At 43.2% G+C, this 19,684-nt stretch overlaps 1 protein-coding gene across 1 annotated transcript in view; it reads left to right on the top strand.

Annotated features, from left to right (window-relative positions):
- The window catches only part of dcc (DCC netrin 1 receptor), a 172,424-nt gene that overhangs the window by 101,627 nt on the left and 51,113 nt on the right, over window positions 1–19,684 (top strand). The window contains exons 8-12 of the mRNA XM_023338673.1: window positions 3,264–3,423; window positions 5,540–5,694; window positions 6,326–6,474; window positions 6,548–6,686; window positions 9,958–10,007. Of these exons, the coding sequence (XP_023194441.1) occupies window positions 3,264–3,423; window positions 5,540–5,694; window positions 6,326–6,474; window positions 6,548–6,686; window positions 9,958–10,007 (653 nt within the window). The remainder of the gene's footprint in view (window positions 1–3,263; window positions 3,424–5,539; window positions 5,695–6,325; window positions 6,475–6,547; window positions 6,687–9,957; window positions 10,008–19,684) is intronic.

Consider the following 19,684-nt stretch of genomic DNA (forward strand, 5'->3'; position numbering starts at 1 on the left):
CCTGAAATTGAGTTGAGGACGGCGGCGGATCGGCGTCACGCAGATCGAAGCTGCAGGGTTTAAATCTGCTTCCTGCTCTTCCAGCTTCAACACCTTAAATATTTATCAGTGTAAATATCAGCTGCTGGAGACGCAGCAGTGTTTAAGTTTAACCAGCAACATCAAAGAACTTTAAATGTTTCCAAATGTTCGGCCTGGTTTTAAATAAATACGACGTCTGGATGCATTAAAATGAAATGAAATCTTATTTTCATATTAATAATGTTGTTTGTTATAGTTTAGTTTCATTTTGTTGTGAGTTTTTGTCCAATTCTGTTAGTTTTAGTTAGTTTTTAGAGTGTTTGCTAAGTTTGATTGGTTAAATATTATTTAGTTTAATTTTAGTTTGACCTGAGAGATAAATTACAGAATCTGAGTCGGACCAACCTGTTCCCCTCCTGGCCTGTGGGGGCGCTGAAGGAAACTCAATACAACTACAACTTCCTTCTTCACCAAATGGAAATAAAATGGAGGCGTCAGATTTTCGCGGTAGTAGGATTTTGTTTAGCCATTTCTCCAGCTGGTTGTATTTACCCAGAATGCCCTGCGCTGTAGTCGCTTCCTGTTTTTGGAAACCTCAGTCTGGGTTCGGTTTGACTGCATGTGAACGCCAAGCGGACCAAAGGCCGCTCCAAAAGCAGGAAGTGGAGTACAGCGCAGAGCATTCTGGGTAAATACCGCCAAAACAAAGGCGTTAGCTTAGTGCTAGCAGGAGAAATGGATGAATTCTGACTCCGTTTCTGTTTGCTTGGTTCGACTCGGAGCGGAAGAACCACAGCAGAACAAATTCTGTAATTCAGGCCCAGAACCAAGCGACTGAACATCAGGTGGGAAAACAGCCTGAATATTTTCTAGCTCTTTAGAAACCGTCTGATTCTGTCGAGCTGAAGAAGAGCAGAGAGGAAACAATAATCAGACTAAATAATCATTTTGTGAATCTTTTCTCTGTGCGTCAGCAGATGTTTGTGTTCAGGTTCAGATCTGCTGTACGACACGTGGAGCTCTGTGTTCAACACCAGAACCAGAACTCCGTGTTCCTCCGGAGCGGCGCTGGTTCTGCTTGTCCGCGCTGCAGAAACAATCTAAATGCAGAGCAGCTTTCGGCTGCGGTGTAATTTTCACCACTTATTCAGATTGTTTTCTGGCTCTCCCTCTTTGCTGTCCGACTCTATTATTTATCCGCGCCGTCTGTTTTCAGAGAGTGACGCTTTCCTGCTCAGTCGGCTGGAGTTTGGTGTTTTTTCTGCAGCCGGGTCACCGATCAGGAACAAATCCGCCCTTCACACCCTGAAATCTCATCTGCAGCAGCGGAGAGGGGGCGTGCTGCCGCCTCCATCACCTCCTTCCTCTCGCTCTTTAGCAGCAAAAACAAATTGTGAAATGTCGGTGTGAATTCGCCGAAGCTTTTATTGACATGTTCTCAGACGGACAAAAGCGTTTAAAGTCTCTGCACACTGTCTTGATCTCTGACCGCGGGGATAAATTGGATTTTTCTCGGCTTCTCCTGGCGGGGAGCAGGAGGGAGCAGGACATTGGATGGAGTCACTTTGGTTTAAAGATGTTTTCACAGATTTCTGTTTCCATCCACTCTTATCTGGAAATGTCGCACATTTAAATCTCCTTAAAGTGCATCGAGATGTGGGAGCGCTCAGCTCGATTTTTCTCTAATTTTTCCATGTTGTGCCCTCCATATAAAGATGGGTTGCTCTTTTAAAGTGCAGGCGATAATGTGTTATGCTATCTGGATGTGTAGCATTTGGAAGCAGCTTCGCTCCTGAATGCTAAGCGTCTCCAGCGGTCGATAGCAGAATCATTACGGGCCTTTCTGAAACCGTCATAAAATGTTTCCACTCCTGATTTACACACAGAGCGTTGAGTGGAAATGGATGGACGGTGCTTTGAAAGCGACAGGGGTTATTCATCTCTTACCTGTGGAAGAAATTCCCATAATTTCTTAAAATAACTGCAGATGAAGCAGCTCGAATGTCTGAATTTATGTGAAACCACAGAAAACATGTTTTCCTTTTTGTGGATTATTTTTCTCTAAAATGTTAAAGAGAAAACGCAGCTTTGGAAGCTACAGTAGCTAGCAGCGAAGCTAGCTAACACGCTATTGGCTGGTGTTTGCAAAGCAGCCAATCCTGGAGCAGCATTCACTTTGCTTGGTGCTGATTGGCTGTGAAGAGATGAGATTTCCACTGTTTGATTTCTGTCTATTTGCTGCTTGGACTATTAAATTATTCGTGTTTTATGGATTTTATCCGTTAGCAGGCCGGAGTTTGCATTAATTTAAGGTTTATAAAACATGAATTATCCAAAGTTTTAGACTTTTTAAGGTTCACATCATTCACATGTTTAATAATCTTAACAGTTGTATGAAATATTTGGACTTTGACTTGGTCAGAGATTAGCAGATATTTAACAAAGTTGATCATAATCTGCATTTTGTCATGTTTTTCATGTTTTTTTATGTTTTAATTTTGGTGTTTTTTCCATTTCTCTCATTTTCAACCATCAGTAGAAACTATTGAGCAACATGTTTCCACTCCAAAACATTTAATCTGACATTTGATTTGTATGAATTATGTTTCATGTAAATAATGACTGAATTGTGTAAAATATGTTTTATTTGATTAAAATCTGTTTTTATTGCTGTTTGTAAAAGGAAAGGAGAATTAATTTGAAATGAAGAAATTCTCAAACTTTACAGACGAGTCAGCTAACGTTAAACGTTAAACATTAAAACGTGTCAAACAAATAAAGTGAATGTTGACGATAAACTGCATTAATAATCACTTATAATGTGGGTTAAAGAAAAGTCAGTCAGATCTTTATTTGCAGATTTAGCGTTTAACAGTTTTCTCCGTCGTAGACGTTGCAGGTTGATGAATCGTCGGTTGCTGTGCTGCGTTTTCTTCTGTGATCTTCTTCACCTCTCTTCTTCCTCCTTCTCTTCCTTCTTGTCTCTTTCACGTCTTTTTCGTTCCTTCTCTGCTCATCTCATCCGTCCTCTCTGCCTTTTCGTTGCTCCGTCTCCCTTGCTTGCGTCCCGCTCCTCCCCCTGTCGTCCTCTGTTCCCGCCCCCTCATCGTTTCCCCTCCCCCCCTACCTGGACGAACCGTTAACAGAGGCCACACCCACTCAGTTCAGCCCCGCCCTCACACCTCCTCTTCCTCCTTCTGGCTCCCCTTTGACTTACTCCTCCTCCTCTGATCCCCCACCAGTGTCCCCCAGCCCAGGCGTTGCCCTCCCCTCTGCCCCCCGCGACCTGGTCCCTGTCCTAGTGTCCAGCCGGTTCGTCCGGCTCAGCTGGCGCCCCCCGGAGGAGACCGGAGGAGGCGTGCAGACGTACGGCGTCTACTACTCCCAGGCCGGAGTCGAGAGGTAAGATTTGCTGTAACTCTGGAGGTTTTTAGACGATGTCACAGAATTACGGCAGCCATCTTTGATTTCCACAACCTGCCTCATTTTGGCTCTTCATGTAATAATCAGTAAAATTATCACTAAAAGTAAACCTGCATTTAATAAAATCAATATGTAGCCTGGTGTCCACACATTCTTAAAAAGTCTTACATTTGTGTAAAAATCAAGGTATTAAAAAGTCTTAAATTCCAACAAAAATATAAATTAATTGGTCTTAAATGTGTTAATTACTTGTCGTAAATTTTACTGGCAGGACCATTCGATTTTGCATATTTACTGTCACTATTATGCAAAGCTTTAGCAAATAGCAAATCTAAAGCTAGCTAGCCTTAAATTTGGTAAAGCTAGCTTTAGCAAATCTAAAGCTAGCTAGCCTTAAATTTGGTAAAGCTAGCTAGCTTTTTCATGTCCATCATTAAGTCCAAATTTTTCGTCAGTTGGCTGGATGACATTCGTCTTTGGTTCATTCTAATTCTCACTCACGCGGATTTCTTTTGTACATTTCTGCCATTACAAAGGTCTTAAACTCCATTCATAGTGGTCTTAAAAAGTCTTAAATTTGAGTTAAAACCTGCAGAAACTCTGTCTAAGCAGAGAAAACCGTCTGTCTACAAGCATTTGGAAACAGCAAGCTTTGGTTTAATGGGCTGAGAGAAGAACAAAGTTTTCCTTAAACGTTAGCAACATCCTTAGTCGCTAACATCGTCTTCACATTTAATTAAACCCAGCAGAAATATTCAAATAAGGATGAAACAGGCCACACTTTTCAGATTTCTAATTGCTTTTACTCATTTGACATTTCTGCTCTAATTGCTGCTGATCTATCACAATGAAGTCATAGAAAACTTTCGATCAGATGTTGCAGAAACACAATTAACCTGACCGTGTTGTAGGTCTAATTACAGAACAAAGATCAGTTCACTTTTCATCCAGATCCAGCAGCTTGTACTGAAGTCAATAATTACTTAATGTTGATGAATAAGTTCTATTTATTTCACTTATAAGAAATTTGAGTCGTTTTTCCAGAGCGCTCTGGTAGGATTTTATGTTTTTACCTCATCAGGAGATTCAGGCCCAGAAAAGGAGGAGAAACTCGATTAGTTCACTTAGTAAGAATTGAAACTTGTGCTTGAACAGATGAAACCTGCGGTCGGCGCGGCGGTTCTGAACCGTCGGGTCGAGGTTTGAGGCGGAGCGGCAGCCGGTTCCCTCAGGGAGCCGCCGGCCCGCAGAGATCAAACCGGAGGAAGAGCCGGCCAGTTCAGCCCTGAAAGGAACGGATAAAGAGATGGTGTCAGTTCTCCTGATTAACAGAGGGAACACAGGCTGAGGTTTTGTCAGTTTCAATGATTCGCTGGAGAAAACAGCCGAGGCTCTTTCAGGTCCAGTAACTCTCAGAAAATGAGAGAGGAGAGAGACAGAGGAGGAGAGTTAGAGGATCAGGAGACGAAGATGATTTTACTGATTCTGGGTCATTAATGGAGCTGATGGATCTGCGATCGGCTACTCATGTCTGGTTCTGAGATCTGGAGAGAAAAACGAGCAAAACAACGAAACCACAGAAACAAGAGATCAGATAGAAAACCAGCATGATTAGTTATAGATGTTTAATGATCCACTGGAAATTATTATTTTATTTTTATTCCTTATTTTTCAGGTTGTATTATAAACATGAATTTATTTTATTTTCAGGTTTTTTGGTTTTTATGAATAAATTTCAGTTTCTGATCAGAGGTGAAAATAAAACTTTGTCCTTAATAAAAAATGTAATTTGATCTTTAATCTGGAAGCAGAAGTTTCCAGATTAAAACCTTCATTCTGGTTCTGATGGACGAACCGGGTCAGGATGGGATCTGAGCTTACTTTAACTGGGCCGTTACACTGCGCTGCAGGAAATCAGCTGATTGTTTCTGCTCTGACCAGTTGATCAGTCCAGAAGCTGAGGCAGCTCGTAATCCCTGGATTAGCTCCAGACTCAGGGGGGATTAGCACAGATTACAGCTGATTAACACTCAGATTATCTCCATTGTCACAAAGGAAGGAGCTGTGATTCATGGCGCCGTGTTTTCCCACTCAGGGAGCGGTCAGTGAACGTGTCGGAGCCGGAGTCTCTGGAGCTGACCGTGTCCAACCTGAAGCCCGAGGAGAGCTACAGCTTCAGGGTGGTGGCGTACAGCGAGGCGGGGCCCGGCCGCAGCTCCGCCCCCCTGCAGATCGCCACCAAGCCTGACCGTAAGCCGCCTTCAGGCACAGTATGGAGCTACATCAGGGCCAACCAGATTCCTCACATCATTTTGAAATTTGGTCCCAAAGTGATTTTGAAACTGAAAAGTATTTTGACTTTTTTTTTCATTTTGAAAAAGGTCAAATGTTTTCAAGCTGAAACTGAAACATTAGTTGGTTTTTTTCAACTAACTTTTTGTATGGGGCTAAATTGGGGCCATGATGTTTGTGCCCAATAATTTTTCCAACCAATAAGCAGCTTTAAGCTTTTTTCAGTTTCAAGTCTGTTTTTTTTCTTTCATTTTTAAAATTATGTCGGTTTCGTCTTTTACTTTACATTGTTTTTTTGTTTCAAATGTTTTTTTCTCAATTTTCATCTTTTTCACAAACTCTTGTGGTATGGGGTTAAATTGGGGTCATAAAATTTGTTTCAAAAATAATTTTGAAACCTGAAAGTAGTTTTGAAATTTTGTTCAGTTTTATTTTGACAGGAGCTCAGTGTGTTGGATGTGTTCAAAGTGAGCCAAAGCGCTAAGCTAAACATTAGCTCCACTGTTAGCTTGCTAGCGAAAATGTTCCCAGCAGCTAGCGCTAACGCTCAGGTTAAGCTAAGTGTCTCCTCCTCTGGTTGTCCCTACAGTCCAGGTCCCCAGCAGGGTGGAGTCTCTGCGGGCCCTGGCTCTGTCCCCCACCTCCATCCAGGTGAGCTGGGAGCCGCCCAGCCTCCCTAACGGACCCGTCCTGGGCTACCGGCTGCTGTGGACCGAGAGCCCGTCCGGAAAGGAGCAGGTGAGCGCCGGGCGGCGATCCGGAGGCGTTTGGCGCCGAGCCGCGTTAATCTCTGCTCTGCGTCTCCGTCCAGAGCGTGGAGGTGAGCGGGATTAACTACAAGATGGACGGACTCAACAAGTTCACCGAATACACGGTCCGGGTTCTGGCCGTCAACCGCTACGGACCGGGCACCGCCTCCGAGACGGTTACCGTGACGACGCACTCCGACGGTGAGCCGGGAATCTTCATCTTAAACCTCATTAATCCTAAAAAACACTTTTTGTCTCTTTGCATCCACAAAATTCACTTTATGTCCCTCCAGGATGGTTCTGTAGCGCTTCTACATGTCGGCTGAAAATGATGATTAATATTTTTAAAAACAAATTTAATAACAAATTAATGTTCCAGCAGCTTTTCAAACAATAACTTTATTGAATTTCCACAACAGAACAAAGCTAAAAGAACCAGAACATTTTTAATGTCCATTTTTCTTGTCATCCGTTTGGAATGAGCTTTTATTTTTTCATTTTCCACAAATATCAATTTATGTTTGCATAAATTGATGTGTTTTTTTAAACTAAACATTTAAACAAAATGGCGGTTGTTTAAAATGAGAACAGATTTTAGTTAGTAGATATTTACTGAAAGTTAAGAGGAGGAGAGAAAAGTCTTTTTTGTACCGTTAATGTCTTTAAATTGTTAAGTTTATCTGGACGGCTGAAAATGGCTCTTTGGATCCAGCACTTAAATATTCCCACAGCATGATGCTGCCACCGCCGTGTTTCACCGTGGGCCTGGTTTTCTCCACATGTTCTGCTGTAAAAATAAAAATCTATTTTCATCTCATTTGAGCAGAGAGTTCAACTAATGTTTCCATCTGCATTAATCTGAGGGCATCAGAGTAAAAGAGAATGCCGCACTTTTCAGATCTTAAAGAAATGATTTCTTCCATTTAACGTTAGTCACTGCTTTGCTTCAGTCCGTCCATAAAATCCCAACAAACACTTTAAAAATGAAAATGATGAAACGTGTAAAGGTGTAAATACTTTCTCTCCTTCCTCTGCAGGTTAAAACAAACAACAAAACGTCGATTCGACTCGTTAATGTGGGAAACAGAAACTTCAATAAATCTGTAGGATAAAATGTCTCATAGGATTAAAGTGTAAAAGCTCCCAGTGAGGCTGACTGGTTTGTACTGGTCCCAGTTACCAAGCAGGAGCTGAGTAATTGGACCAGGTGCTGCTTATTACCTGGCTGTGTGTGTGTGTGTGTGTGTGTGTGTGTGTGTGTGTGTGTGTGTGTGTGTGTGTGTGTGTGTGTGAACTGCAGCAGGAGCCTCTTTAGCTGCTCTCCAGCCCTCCCTGCTGGCAGGAGTTTCATTAGGGGACGTTGGGGGTCTTTAATTAAGCCGGAGGAGCCGAGAGGGAGCGGCTTCATTTTAGCCTGACACGTTAATGGAGTCCACACACACACACACACACACACACACACACACACACACACACACACACACACACACACACACACACACACACACACACACACACACACACACACAGAGTTCAGCCTGTTTGCTGCAGCACAGAGGAAACAGGGTGAAGAAACTTAGAAAATGTTTCAGAAACAAAATTAATCAAAAAAGTAGAAGAAATATAAACAAAAAAAGAATAATATTGATTAATATGGAGCAGTGGTGGCGCTGCTAGCTAAAACGTTAGCAAGGCTAACGCTAAAGCACTAACATAAACATTAGCTACGCTAATGCTAAAACACTATATGAACAGGCTAATACTAAAGCTGTTTATACCATATTTAGCAGAAGCTAATGCTAATGCGTTATTCCAACATGGTGTCTAGCTGGAGCTAATGCTAATGCTCAGTTGCTCTGAGTTTGGAGTTGATGTTCATCCGGGTCCGGGTCTGGGGGCCCGGTTCTATCCATCAGTCAGAACCAGATAGCGGGCTCCATCCGCTCAGAGCGTCGTTAATAAGCCGTCTGTCTCTGTGCGGTCGGCCCATAAACGCCGTGAGTAATACTCGACACAGAAACGTTTTGTGGACGTACCATCTGGGCCGCCGTGATAACTGCGACTGGCGGCTAATTGAATCCTCAATAAAACCCGAAACAGAGGCGCTAAGCAGCTGAACGAGCTGATAAGCTGCAGATACTCCATCAGGCTTCTGATTGGACGGCTCGCTGAGGACCGCGCGCCGTCTGTTGATGCGAACATCACATCCTGCTGGACGTCCGCAGAAATCTGTCCTGTAGACCACAAAAAGACGGGAGCTTCAGGATTCAGCTGCCGACATCAATCCAGTTTAAAAAGATACTTTTACTAACAAGCTTTATCGTATGGGGCTAAATTGATGCCATATAATTTAAAATATGCCATAAAGATGCCATAAAATATAATGTGCCCAAAATAAGTTTGAATCTAAAAACAGTTTTGAACTTTTTATTTCACTTTACAATGTTTTTCTGTTCATAATAAATTTTCACTTTCAAAATTTTAACATTTTTTGTTTCAAACTTAATTTTTGGCTCACGTTGTTTTTCAAATCTTTTATTGTCGGTTGCAGAAAATGTTTTTGCTTCAGTTTATTTTTCTGTTAAAAAACTTTATTGTATGGGGCTAAATCAGGGCCATAAAATTTGTGCCCAATATTAATTTGAAACTAGAGAGTAGTTTTGAACTTTTTTTCAGTTTCGATGCTTTTATTCACTATTAAAAATTGTTTTAATTGTTAAATGTATTTTTCAGTTTACATTATTTTTCTGTTTCTAAATCTTTTTTTGTCCGTCGCAAAAACATTTTTGTTTCAAAATTGTTTTGTGATATTTTTGTATGGTTTCATATTGAGGCCTTGTGTTCAGAATTGTTTAGAAAATGGAAAGTAGTTTAGAACTTTGTTCAGTTTTAATTTATTTACATTGTTTTCAGATTTCAAATCTCTTTTTTTGTCAGTTGTAAAAAATATTTTAGTTTCAAAATGCTTTTAGTTAATCTTCATTGTATGGGGCTACATTGGGGCCAGAATAATGATGAGCAGAGTGACACTCTGTGGTCCGGTGAGCGGCGCCGCCCTGCTGGCTCAGTCTGTCGGTGTTTCTGAGGCTGAGCGCCGCAGCATCAGTCCATCTGCTTCCTGTCTCAGCTGAAGTCATCAGCTGTGATTGATGGCAGTAAATACCCAGCTGGTTTCTGTGTCTGACCTACGGAGAACTAACGCTGCCCACAGCCTGATTCAGGAGTCCCAGACAGAAACATGTTCTGATTTTTAGCTTCGGTTTAAACAGTTTGGTTCTGTTTTTATTGCAAATGAAGCAAAACTGAGTCTGAATTTCATCTCAATTTATTCACTAACTGAGAAATAAATAAATGCTAAAGGAGCCGATTGAAGCTAAATCTGATTTTATTTGTACAAAATTCTGAATCTGATGTATGTGTGTGTGTGTGTGTGTGTGTGCGTGTGTGTGTGTGTGTGTGTGTGTCTCTGCAGTGCCCAGCGCTCCTCCTCAGAACATCACCCTGGAGGTCGTCCTGTCCCGGGTAAGTCTTCACCTCTGCACCGACTTGACTGACTGACTGACCACCACCCACAGCATGATGCTGCCACTGCCGTGCTGAAGAACTTGTTTCAAATTGACCTGAAGACCATTTCTGGATGTTTGGACCCAGCTGGACAACGATCAGAAACCCAGGCTGGTTCTGGACTGGATGAAGAACCCGGTCCGGTTTAGAGTCTGGAGCCTCAATAAGACGTTCGACCAGATCAGACGCTGACGGGTCCGACTCGTTTCCCGGGTCTCGTTGGCGTTCAGGAAGCGCTCGTCAATCAGAGCTTCCTCTCCGGTGATCTGACCTTGTTTCTCCTGATTGATGTGCTGCCGCTCGTTGCCACGGTTACTGTCCACTTCCTGCTTCCTGTCTGAGCATCGGAAGCTGAAGACGACGTCGCTCCGCTCTCTGATTCGCTCACAGCAGGGTCAGAGGTCATCAGGCGGGCAAAACCTGGAGGGTCTGGGTTTATTTAGCACGGCAGATGTTTCTAGCATCTGGAGGTCAAAGGTCATGTTTGTATTTGGTTGAGAAGCTCGTTAGAGGGAGAAACATCCAGGTTAGCTGCAGGAATCGGCCTCTTTAATCGAAGCTTTTCCAGCAGCTGCTCAGGAAATGATGAATGTTTGCAGAGGAAGAATCATTTCTGCCCATGAAGAAGAACCGACCTCGTTTAGTTCACGTCTGCGCCAGCTTCATGATTGATAGGCCTCAGCGTTCAGCCGCTCCGAACCGCTCCACGGTCAGCGTTTCATTAAACCAGGAGAACCGCAGAGGAACCGGGCCGGGCGGAACCGCCTCTCCAACCTCTCACTCTGACCTCTGACCTTCACACGCCTGGACGTCAGCATTTCTAAATCTTTACAGAAAAGGTTTAGAAGTTTGATCAGGTGTGATTAACAAACGGCTAATTAACCGTTGATGAGGGCGGAGCTTCACAGGTTCTCCTGGAGTCTCCATCATGCTAAGCTAACGCTAACTAGCTCAACTCTAACTCAGCAAACATGGAGGAGAGGTTAGGGACCATCAGAACCAGGAACAACACCATGCTTAGTTTTTATTCAGTTCAATAATAGGAATATTCTTCTGTTTAGATACATTTATAAAATATATATTTAAATAAAGAATAATGTGTAAAAAGTAATACAGTACAAACATAAAAAGTAAATGTTATGTAAACTAATCTAAGTTAAATGTTATAACTCGTATCTTGAAACTTCAGAGTTGTTGTGGATGTTGTGGATCTCCAGTAGCAGTCAGTGTTGCAACGTATCTCTAAAAGCCTCTGACTGAACGCTGCAGCTGTCTCATGCTAACATGCTAACAGCTCAACATCCAGACATCAGAGATGGTATTTCACTGTAAAACGTCCTGGATGAAACCATCAGCTGTTAGCTAGCTCTGCTAGTCCACCTCCTTTGCTTTTGCTGCTCCTCTTTAAATCTGCCTGGCCGTTTGGTTGGAGAGATGTTAGAGTAGGGGATACGATGCTGCAGCCACGTTCCACTGAATTAAACCATAATCAGATCTCTGGTTGGTTCCTTTTTAGGGTTTGAAGTTCCTCCATTTTGTTTGCCAAAGATCTTCTATTGCCAAAGATCTTCTATTGCCATCAGGATGGATGGAGGAGACGGTTTGAACTTTCTGCTCTGAATGCTACCAGTTGTAAAAACACCTTGTTGCCACGGTTACACATCACAAAAAGAAAAGGTTCCAGTTGCACAGCATTCAGAACCAGAAAAACTGTAAAAACAGCAACAATTCAACCAGAGAAATTACGGAAAATATTTGATAAGAACAAATCAGAGCTCCTAAAAATAATTTCAGATTTTTGTATTTTCAATGCAAAGAATGAAGAAAGATCATCAGTCAGGGTGTTTATTCTTTGTGATTGGTTTTTGATCTGTAGCAGCTGCGCCCCGTTAGCCGATAGCGCCCTGAGCAACCACCACCGTGGCCAATGCAGAGAGTCGACCTGCTTTTAATGAAGCAGAAAAGTGAATCCAGACGGATTTACTGGGAGTTTAACTGAAATGAATCGGGTTTAAATAAGAGTTTTAATTGAATTGTGTTTGTCGCTGCTGAATCTGAGCCGTAATGAACCTGTAGCCGGAGCAGCGAGGCAGAACTTTTCCTGTTGATCCGTTTGGGTTTTCCAGTCGTTTCTCTCTGTTCTTCACTTTAAACCAAACAGAGAAACTCCAGAGAATTAACATCCTCATCAGGAGCTGATCTGGAGAAACGACGCTCCGTCACTTTCACACAACAAACGGGTCGCCTCCGACTCGGCGGTGGTTCTGGTGATGAAAGCGGAACCGGGCGGATCAGAACCCGGCGGCCATTAGATTCTCCGGCTCGCTCCTTTCTCTCTGGGAGTTTGGGACTGAAGTCTCCTCAGTGAATCTCACATTAAAAAGAAACGAAGCTGCACATCGTTTCATTTTCGTCGTCGAGTCTTTTGATTATAAAAATGATAAAAACATGCAGAGATTTAAAGAAGATAGAAAATCTGGGTGTTGGAAGCAGAACTGCATCTCTAGACTGAGAAAGTTCTAAAGAATAACGTGACTCAGAGATAAGAAACAACGTTAAATTAGTCATATTAAAAACATACAAAAATATTAATATTACCAGAATTAAGTCACAATAATTAGAGAATCGTGCAACAAAAAGTTGCAATAATATTTAGTTATAATATGACTGTAATGGTAGGAAAATGAATCATACAATAAAGTCATAATAAAACGAAAATAGTAACAGAATAATGTGGTAATAATATGACTATATTGTCCAAAAATATAATAAAGTTATATGTATGGGTGGACCTAGCCCCGCCTTCGAGCCGCAGCTCCTCCCCCTCTCAGCTCCTTCAGACTAGCCAGCAGCAATTAGCAAACATCTGCTGAGCTCGTTATAGGAGCTGCTGCTCAGAGCAACGCTGGTGAAAATGTTGTTAAAGGGTTAATAGAGGAGCCATGTTGGGACAACTTCCTGGAGGCGGAGCTTCAGGAAGAACAGGAGCTTCTTAAAGAGACAGAGGCCCAATTCCAAGGCGTCAAATTTCTTTTAAGTGGTTTCACATATGCAGCATTTTTATGCTACATAACACATAATACTGCCTCTTCATCAGACCTCCACCTCTGACTTCATGACTTTATAACTTCCCAGTCTGTTAGTGAGAGGAAGAGTTTGGCTCCAGACTGCAGAAAATCAGTGACAGGACTGAGTTAAAGTCAGAGCTAGCAAGTAAAAGGCGAGCAGAGAAGCAACTAAAGCATCTGAACCAAAGTTCACTCAGAGCCGATGGTGTGTCGAGTCCTTGGTGTGTCGGGTCTTTGGTGTGTCGAGTCCTTGGTGTGTCGGGTCTTTGTTGTGTCGAGTCTTTGGTGTGTCGAGTCTTTGGTGTGTCGAGTCCTTGGTGTGTCGAGTCTTTGGTGTGTCGAGTCCTTGGTGTGTCGAGTCCTTGGTGTGTCGAGTCCTTGGTGTGTCGAGTCCTTGGTGTGTCGAGTCTTTGGTGTGTTGAGTCCTTGGTGTGTCGAGTCCTTGGTGTGTCGAGTCCTTGGTGCGGCTGCAGTCATAAAGTCAGCTGGTTTGCTGACTGGATGGTGGTGGAGGAGGCAGATTTAAATCCAACCTGCAGCTGTAATCATTTCTGTCGGCTGGCGTGTTCTCCGAGCCGCCGCAGCATCCAGCAGATCGCTCTCCGGCTGTCACACAGCCTGCGTCATGCGCTGCAGTTGTGCGTCTGTGTTTGTGTATGTGGGTCCTGCCTGAATCGGTTTTCCTGCAAGTCGATGCTGAGGGAAGAAAAAGAAAAAAACTTCCTGCTCTTGTCAAGTTTGTTACTGTCAGACCAACTTTTGAGACAAATGTGACATTTCCTCAACTTTCCTGGAGTGTGGAGTGAAATTGTGAGGGTGTGTGTGTGTGTGTGTGTGTGCGTGTGTGTGTGTGTGTGTGTGTGTGTGTGTTAACGCTTGTGTGGACATACAGAAGAGGAATATACAGTATGTAGGAGATGTGGGGATTTTACCCAGAATTCCCTGGAGAGCTGAGTTAAGGTCACAGTGGCTGTTGCAAGGAGTATCCTGTGGTGAAAGCAGAGCAACCACACAGGCCTTTAAAGGCCTAGTCAAAGGAAATACATACAGACCTGCAGCGTGGAGCAAAGCAGAAGAACAGAAGAAGGAAAACACCAACAGAGGCGACGGCCTCGGGTTTCATCTCTTTAACACTCTGCAGCCGTGACTCGTCTCCTCAGGCGGTTTGCAACAATTCACACCTTGAGACATGAGACCAAAACAACTCCTGACATCGTCTGTGACGGGTTTGGATCGGCAGACACAGAACCACACAAACACTGGAGTAAACAGAGGAAGGACCAGTTACCTACATGTCCAGTAGGGACTTTAACCGCCTTACAAGGGAACTTGACAACCCTAATAGTTACTTTAACAGGCATATTAGTGTCTGGTGGCCCATTTGTGAAGTTGATGGCCCTAAAAATGATGCTAATACTTTATAAGTAACCATAAAGGCCCTTTATTTGACCTTATCTGACCTATTAGACATTGATCTCAGACTGTGTGAGATCTGAACAGCCCTAATAGTGACCTTAATGGCCCTAATAGTGACCTTAATGGCCCTAATAGTGACCTTAATGGCCCTAATAGTGACCTTAATGGCCCTAATAGTGACCTTAATGGCCCTAATAGTGACCTTAATGGCCCTAATAGTGACCTTAATGGCCCTAATAGTGACCTAAACCAAACCTAGTAATGATTTTAATACCTTTATAAGTGACCTTAAGGGCCCTTCAAGTGACAGTAACTCCCCTTTTTGACCCTAATGACCCTAATGACCCTAACACTGAGACTAATGTCCTTATAAAGATCCTCAGTGACCCTATATATGACCTTAACGGCCTTAGTAGTGACCTTAACTGTCCTATTATTGACCTTGATGACCATGTTTGTGAACTTAACTCCCCAATATTTATCTATTCCAATATGTTGTCTAAGAAACTGAAAGTATCAGGTTTGATGTTTTCACCGTTTTCTCCACTGCGTCTATAAACTATAAATAATTACAGGAAGTTACTCTTAGCAGTTTGGTGATAAAATAAATGTTCTTTAAGTAAACACTTATTGTTTCAACATGGAAACACTTTTTTGTCATCACTTTTATTGCGATAGGGTGAAAACAAACGCACACCGCACTTTTCAGATTTTTATTTCTATGTTTCTGCTTCCCTTTCCTTCCGTTCTGTCGGTTTTTAACGTGTAGGAGCCTAAAGGGTGTGAATACTTTTGTGTGTTCCCAGCATTACCCCAGTCGACGCCCTGGGCTCTGTCTGCAAGGCATCGGCAGCCATGTTGTCATGGCAACGGCGGTTGAACTGGAATATATGGGAGGAACGTGAGAGTTCAGACCTGGAAAAGAGTTTTAATGTGGATCAGCCGTTCTGCTGGTTGACCGTTTTTCTTCTGATGGTCAGATATTAGATGTTCATGTGTTCAGATGTTCAGACATTAGATGTTCATGTGTTCATATGTTCAGACTTTAGATGTTCATGTGTTCATATGTTCAGACTTTAGATGTTCATGTGTTCATATGTTCAGACTTTAGATGTTCATGTGTTCATATGTTCAGATGTTAGATGTTCATGTGTTCATATGTTCAGACGTCGTGTTGAAGTGATTCTACAAACATGACTCCATGAATGTCGGTCGATTCGTCGTTCTGGAGCCTCGCCGCTGTTTGCTTTCTGAGCGCGTGCAGAGCTGGTGTTGAATGTTATGTTACTGAGCAAATGGAGACATTCTGGCCTCCCTGTGATTGGTCCTTTTACCCAGAGGGCATTAACACACACACACCCACGCACACACACACACCCACACACACACACACACACACACACACACACACACACACACACAGTGAGAGTCGATGTGATTGCTGCTTCCACCCAGAGGACAAGAACAAACAATCACAGATTGAATTCAGGGACTGTTTACCCACCTGGTTCTTTGTGGGACTGTGCCGTGTGTGTCGTGAGTGTGTGTGTGTGTGTGTGTGTGTGTGTGTGTGTGTGTGTGTGTGTGTGTGTGTGTGTGTGTGTGGGTGTGTGTGTGTGTGTGTGTGTGTGTTCTGTTTGCAGCGCTGCATACAAACGTCGGGAGGAACCGGCTGAATTAATTCTAGCCCAAGTTTAAAGTTTTGCTTTTCTTTCAAAGTGTTTCCGTCCATCGATTTCAGCACAAAGAGTCCAGATGGAAAAACAATAACAGAATCCAAAAGAACCGCTCTGCTAAATAAGGAGCAGTGGGGCAGAGAGGTGGTTCTGGTTCTGGTGGGGCAGACTGGTGGGTTCTGGTTCTGGTGGGGCAGACTGGTGGGTTCTGGTCCTGGTGGGGCAGCAGGGTGGTGGTTCTGGTACTGGTGGGGCAGACTGGTGGGTTCTGGTCCTGGTGGGGCAGACTGGTGGGTTCTGGTCCTGGTGGGGCAGAGAGGTGGTTCTGGTTCTGGTGGGGCAGCGGGATGGTTCTGGTCCTGGTGGGGCAGCGGGGTGGTTCTGGTCCTGGTGGGGCAGACTGGTGGGTTCTGGTTCTGGTGGGGCAGCGGGATGGTTCTGGTCCTGGTGGGGCAGCAGGGTGGTGGTTCTGGTCCTGGTGGGGCAGACTGGTGGGTTCTGGTCCTGGTGGGTCTGACTGGTGGGTTCTGGTCCTGGTGGGGCAGACTGGTGGGTTCTGGTCCTGGTGGGGCAGACTGGTGGGTTCTGGTCCTGGTGGGGCAGAGAGGTGGTTCTGGTTCTGGTGGGGCAGCGGGATGGTTCTGGTCCTGGTGGGGCAGCGGGGTGGTTCTGGTCCTGGTGGGGCAGCGGGGTGGTTCTGGTCCTGGTGGGGCAGACTGGTGGGTTCTGGTCCTGGTGGGTCTGACTGGTGGGTTCTGGTTCTGGTGGGGCAGACTGGTGGGTTCTGGTTCTGGTGGGGCAGACTGGTGGGTTCTGGTCCTGGTGGGGCAGACTGGTGGGTTCTGGTTCTGGTGGGTCGGACTGGTGGGTTCTGGTTCTGGATCTGCAGTGAGGTTTATGTTGGTTTATGTTTCCGGTATTTTCTGCCTAATTCCTGGGATTTAAACACAATAATTTATATTTAACTTTTAATTTATTGGCAACTTTTCACATCAACTTACTGAATAAATTCAGAGTTGAAACCTTTTGTTACATCCAGTAAACATTCGATGTGTTTTATATTATATTAAATGATCCTTTTTGCTGATTGTTATAGACTCATCACTCCGCACTAACGGGATTTTTCTTTGGTTCAACTAGTTGATATTTAGATCAATCAGTTGAATCGTCTCTAAAATCCTTTTGTTTTAGTGAGAAATGTTGGTTCTGTGATCTTCACCTTCTTTCTGTTTCGTTCTGCGTTTTGCTCGTGTTCGGAGGGAAAATTAAAAGCGAAACCGGTTCTGGTCCGTTTTGAGGCCACGGCTCCGTTTGGCCCTCCTGGGCTCCGGTGTCGCCGGCTGCATGAATACTAAACAGCTGCATGTTATTATATTCCTGATATGTGGAGATTCAGTCAAGCATTAAGAACAAAACAGTTATTTTACTCTTGAATTGTTCATCACAGCTTCTGCAGCGTTCAGGGCTCAAACGTAACAACATGTCAGAACGGTGTGTGTGTGTGTGTGTGTGTGTGTGTGTGTGTGTGTGTGTGCGTGTGTGTGTGTGTGTGTGTGTGTGTGTGTGTGTGTGTGTGTGACTCCAGGCCTGAGAGCTGACTGTCTGTTTTATTATTATTGTAATAATTATTATAACTTATTATTTAATTAAGCATGTAATAATTAGGATTTTAAAAATAAGAAAAAAATTAATCAGGTAAAAAAGGGAATAACATTATTAAAAATAAATAAAAATAAAAGTCAATAATGTTGTTTTATTATAATATAATTATTATAAAGTTATAATCTAAAAATAATTATTTTAGCAATTTATTAAAATTATATAATACATTTTCATTTTAATACATTTAAGAAATGAAAACTAGAAAAGTTAATGTTGTTTTTATTTTTTTAATAAATAAAATTATATTACAATAGAAAATTTGTTAAATAAAAATTTCTAATAAAACTAAAACAAAAAAATTTAACTTTTAATTTTTTAAAATCAGTTTAAAATTAAAATAATTCAGAACCAGGAAACATTTGATTAATTATTGTGATTTATGAATGGATGATTGTAGCTTCATCCTGTTAATGAGAGTTTTATGGATTTATTGATATTTATGCTGCTGAAGCTGAGAGAAACTCAGAGTCGCTGTTTTCTGTCTCCGTCCTTCATGGATGGTTTGCTCCTCGTGTCTTTGTGGGAGTTGTTACAACATGAATTTAACTTCTGTAGCATTTCCATGGAGACCCGCTGAGAACGATGTGCTGTCAAAGTGGCTAATTAGGTGATGAAGCACGAGGCAGAGGAGGAGGAGGCGGTTTGGAGGAGTTCTGGCCGCGCCGCGTTTTATTCCAGCTCCTCCTAATCAGCTCTGCTGTAATCAATTAGCAGGACGAGGAGCAGCAGAGGGAACAGGTGCTGCTAAATGTTAATGAATTCCTCTGTGGTTCCGCCACCCGGTCCGATACCCGGTCCGATACTCGGTCCAATACCCGGTCCGCCACCCGGTCCGATACCCGGTCCGATACCCGGTCCGATACCCGGTCCGATACCCGGTCCGATACCCGGTCTGATACCCGGTCCACCGCCCGGCCCAATACCCGGCCCGCCTGGTGGAGGGAAACAAGCCGACCACCAGCATGACAGCGGGAATCTGTCAGAATCGGGGGGTCAGCTCAAAGCATGCTGGGAGGAAATGATCGCCATGGAAACAAGAGCAACAGCAGAATGTATTATGCATGAATTCATTCGTTCATCTATTAAATGCTGCTGTTAATCAACTTTCTTCAGAGTTGCTGTAGATTCTGATGGTTGTGGCCAGAAAGGAGCTCCTGTAGCAGTCTGTGTTACAACGGTTCAAACCAAGCCTCTGACTGAAGGTGTTACATCTCCGTCTGATTTAGAGGAATTTTCCATGATTTTCTTGATTTTTATGAGTTCCACTCTCATGTCCAGAAGCTCCACAGTCGTCTCCAGAACAGAACCAGAACAGAACCAGAACCAGCCCCGGTTCTCCACAGCGTCCCGTTAACCGAATGTCTGCAGCAGCAGATTGTGGATTCAGCCTCAGATCAATAGAAACCAGAAGATGTTTGATTAAAGGTGGATAATTCAGGTCCATGTTCATAGTTTAAGTTCAGTCCTTTAATTTTATTGTTTATGGTTTTTATGGACACAGTTTGTGATTTTTATCACTGGAGAAAAAACAAGATGTTTTTACCTACTTGATGTTTTGTGGTGTCCACTGGTGGGTTTGTGCCTTACCAGAGGCATGAAACTCTGAAAACTGATGAAGTTTCGCTTTACGTAGCCTGGTTGAGTCGCTTCAAGCTAGCAGATGGAAGTGAAAAACATTTTCTCTTTTGTAAAATGTTTAAATTTGGACCTAATCCTGTCTGGAATCTAAAACCACCAGATTTCTCTTAGACTCCTGATGACTGCAGACTCATCCGAGTATTTCTGCAGATGATAGGACTTGGACTTGTGCTGA

This window comes from Xiphophorus maculatus, chromosome 8, assembly GCF_002775205.1.
Source record: "Xiphophorus maculatus strain JP 163 A chromosome 8, X_maculatus-5.0-male, whole genome shotgun sequence".
NCBI lineage: Eukaryota > Metazoa > Chordata > Actinopteri > Cyprinodontiformes > Poeciliidae > Xiphophorus > Xiphophorus maculatus.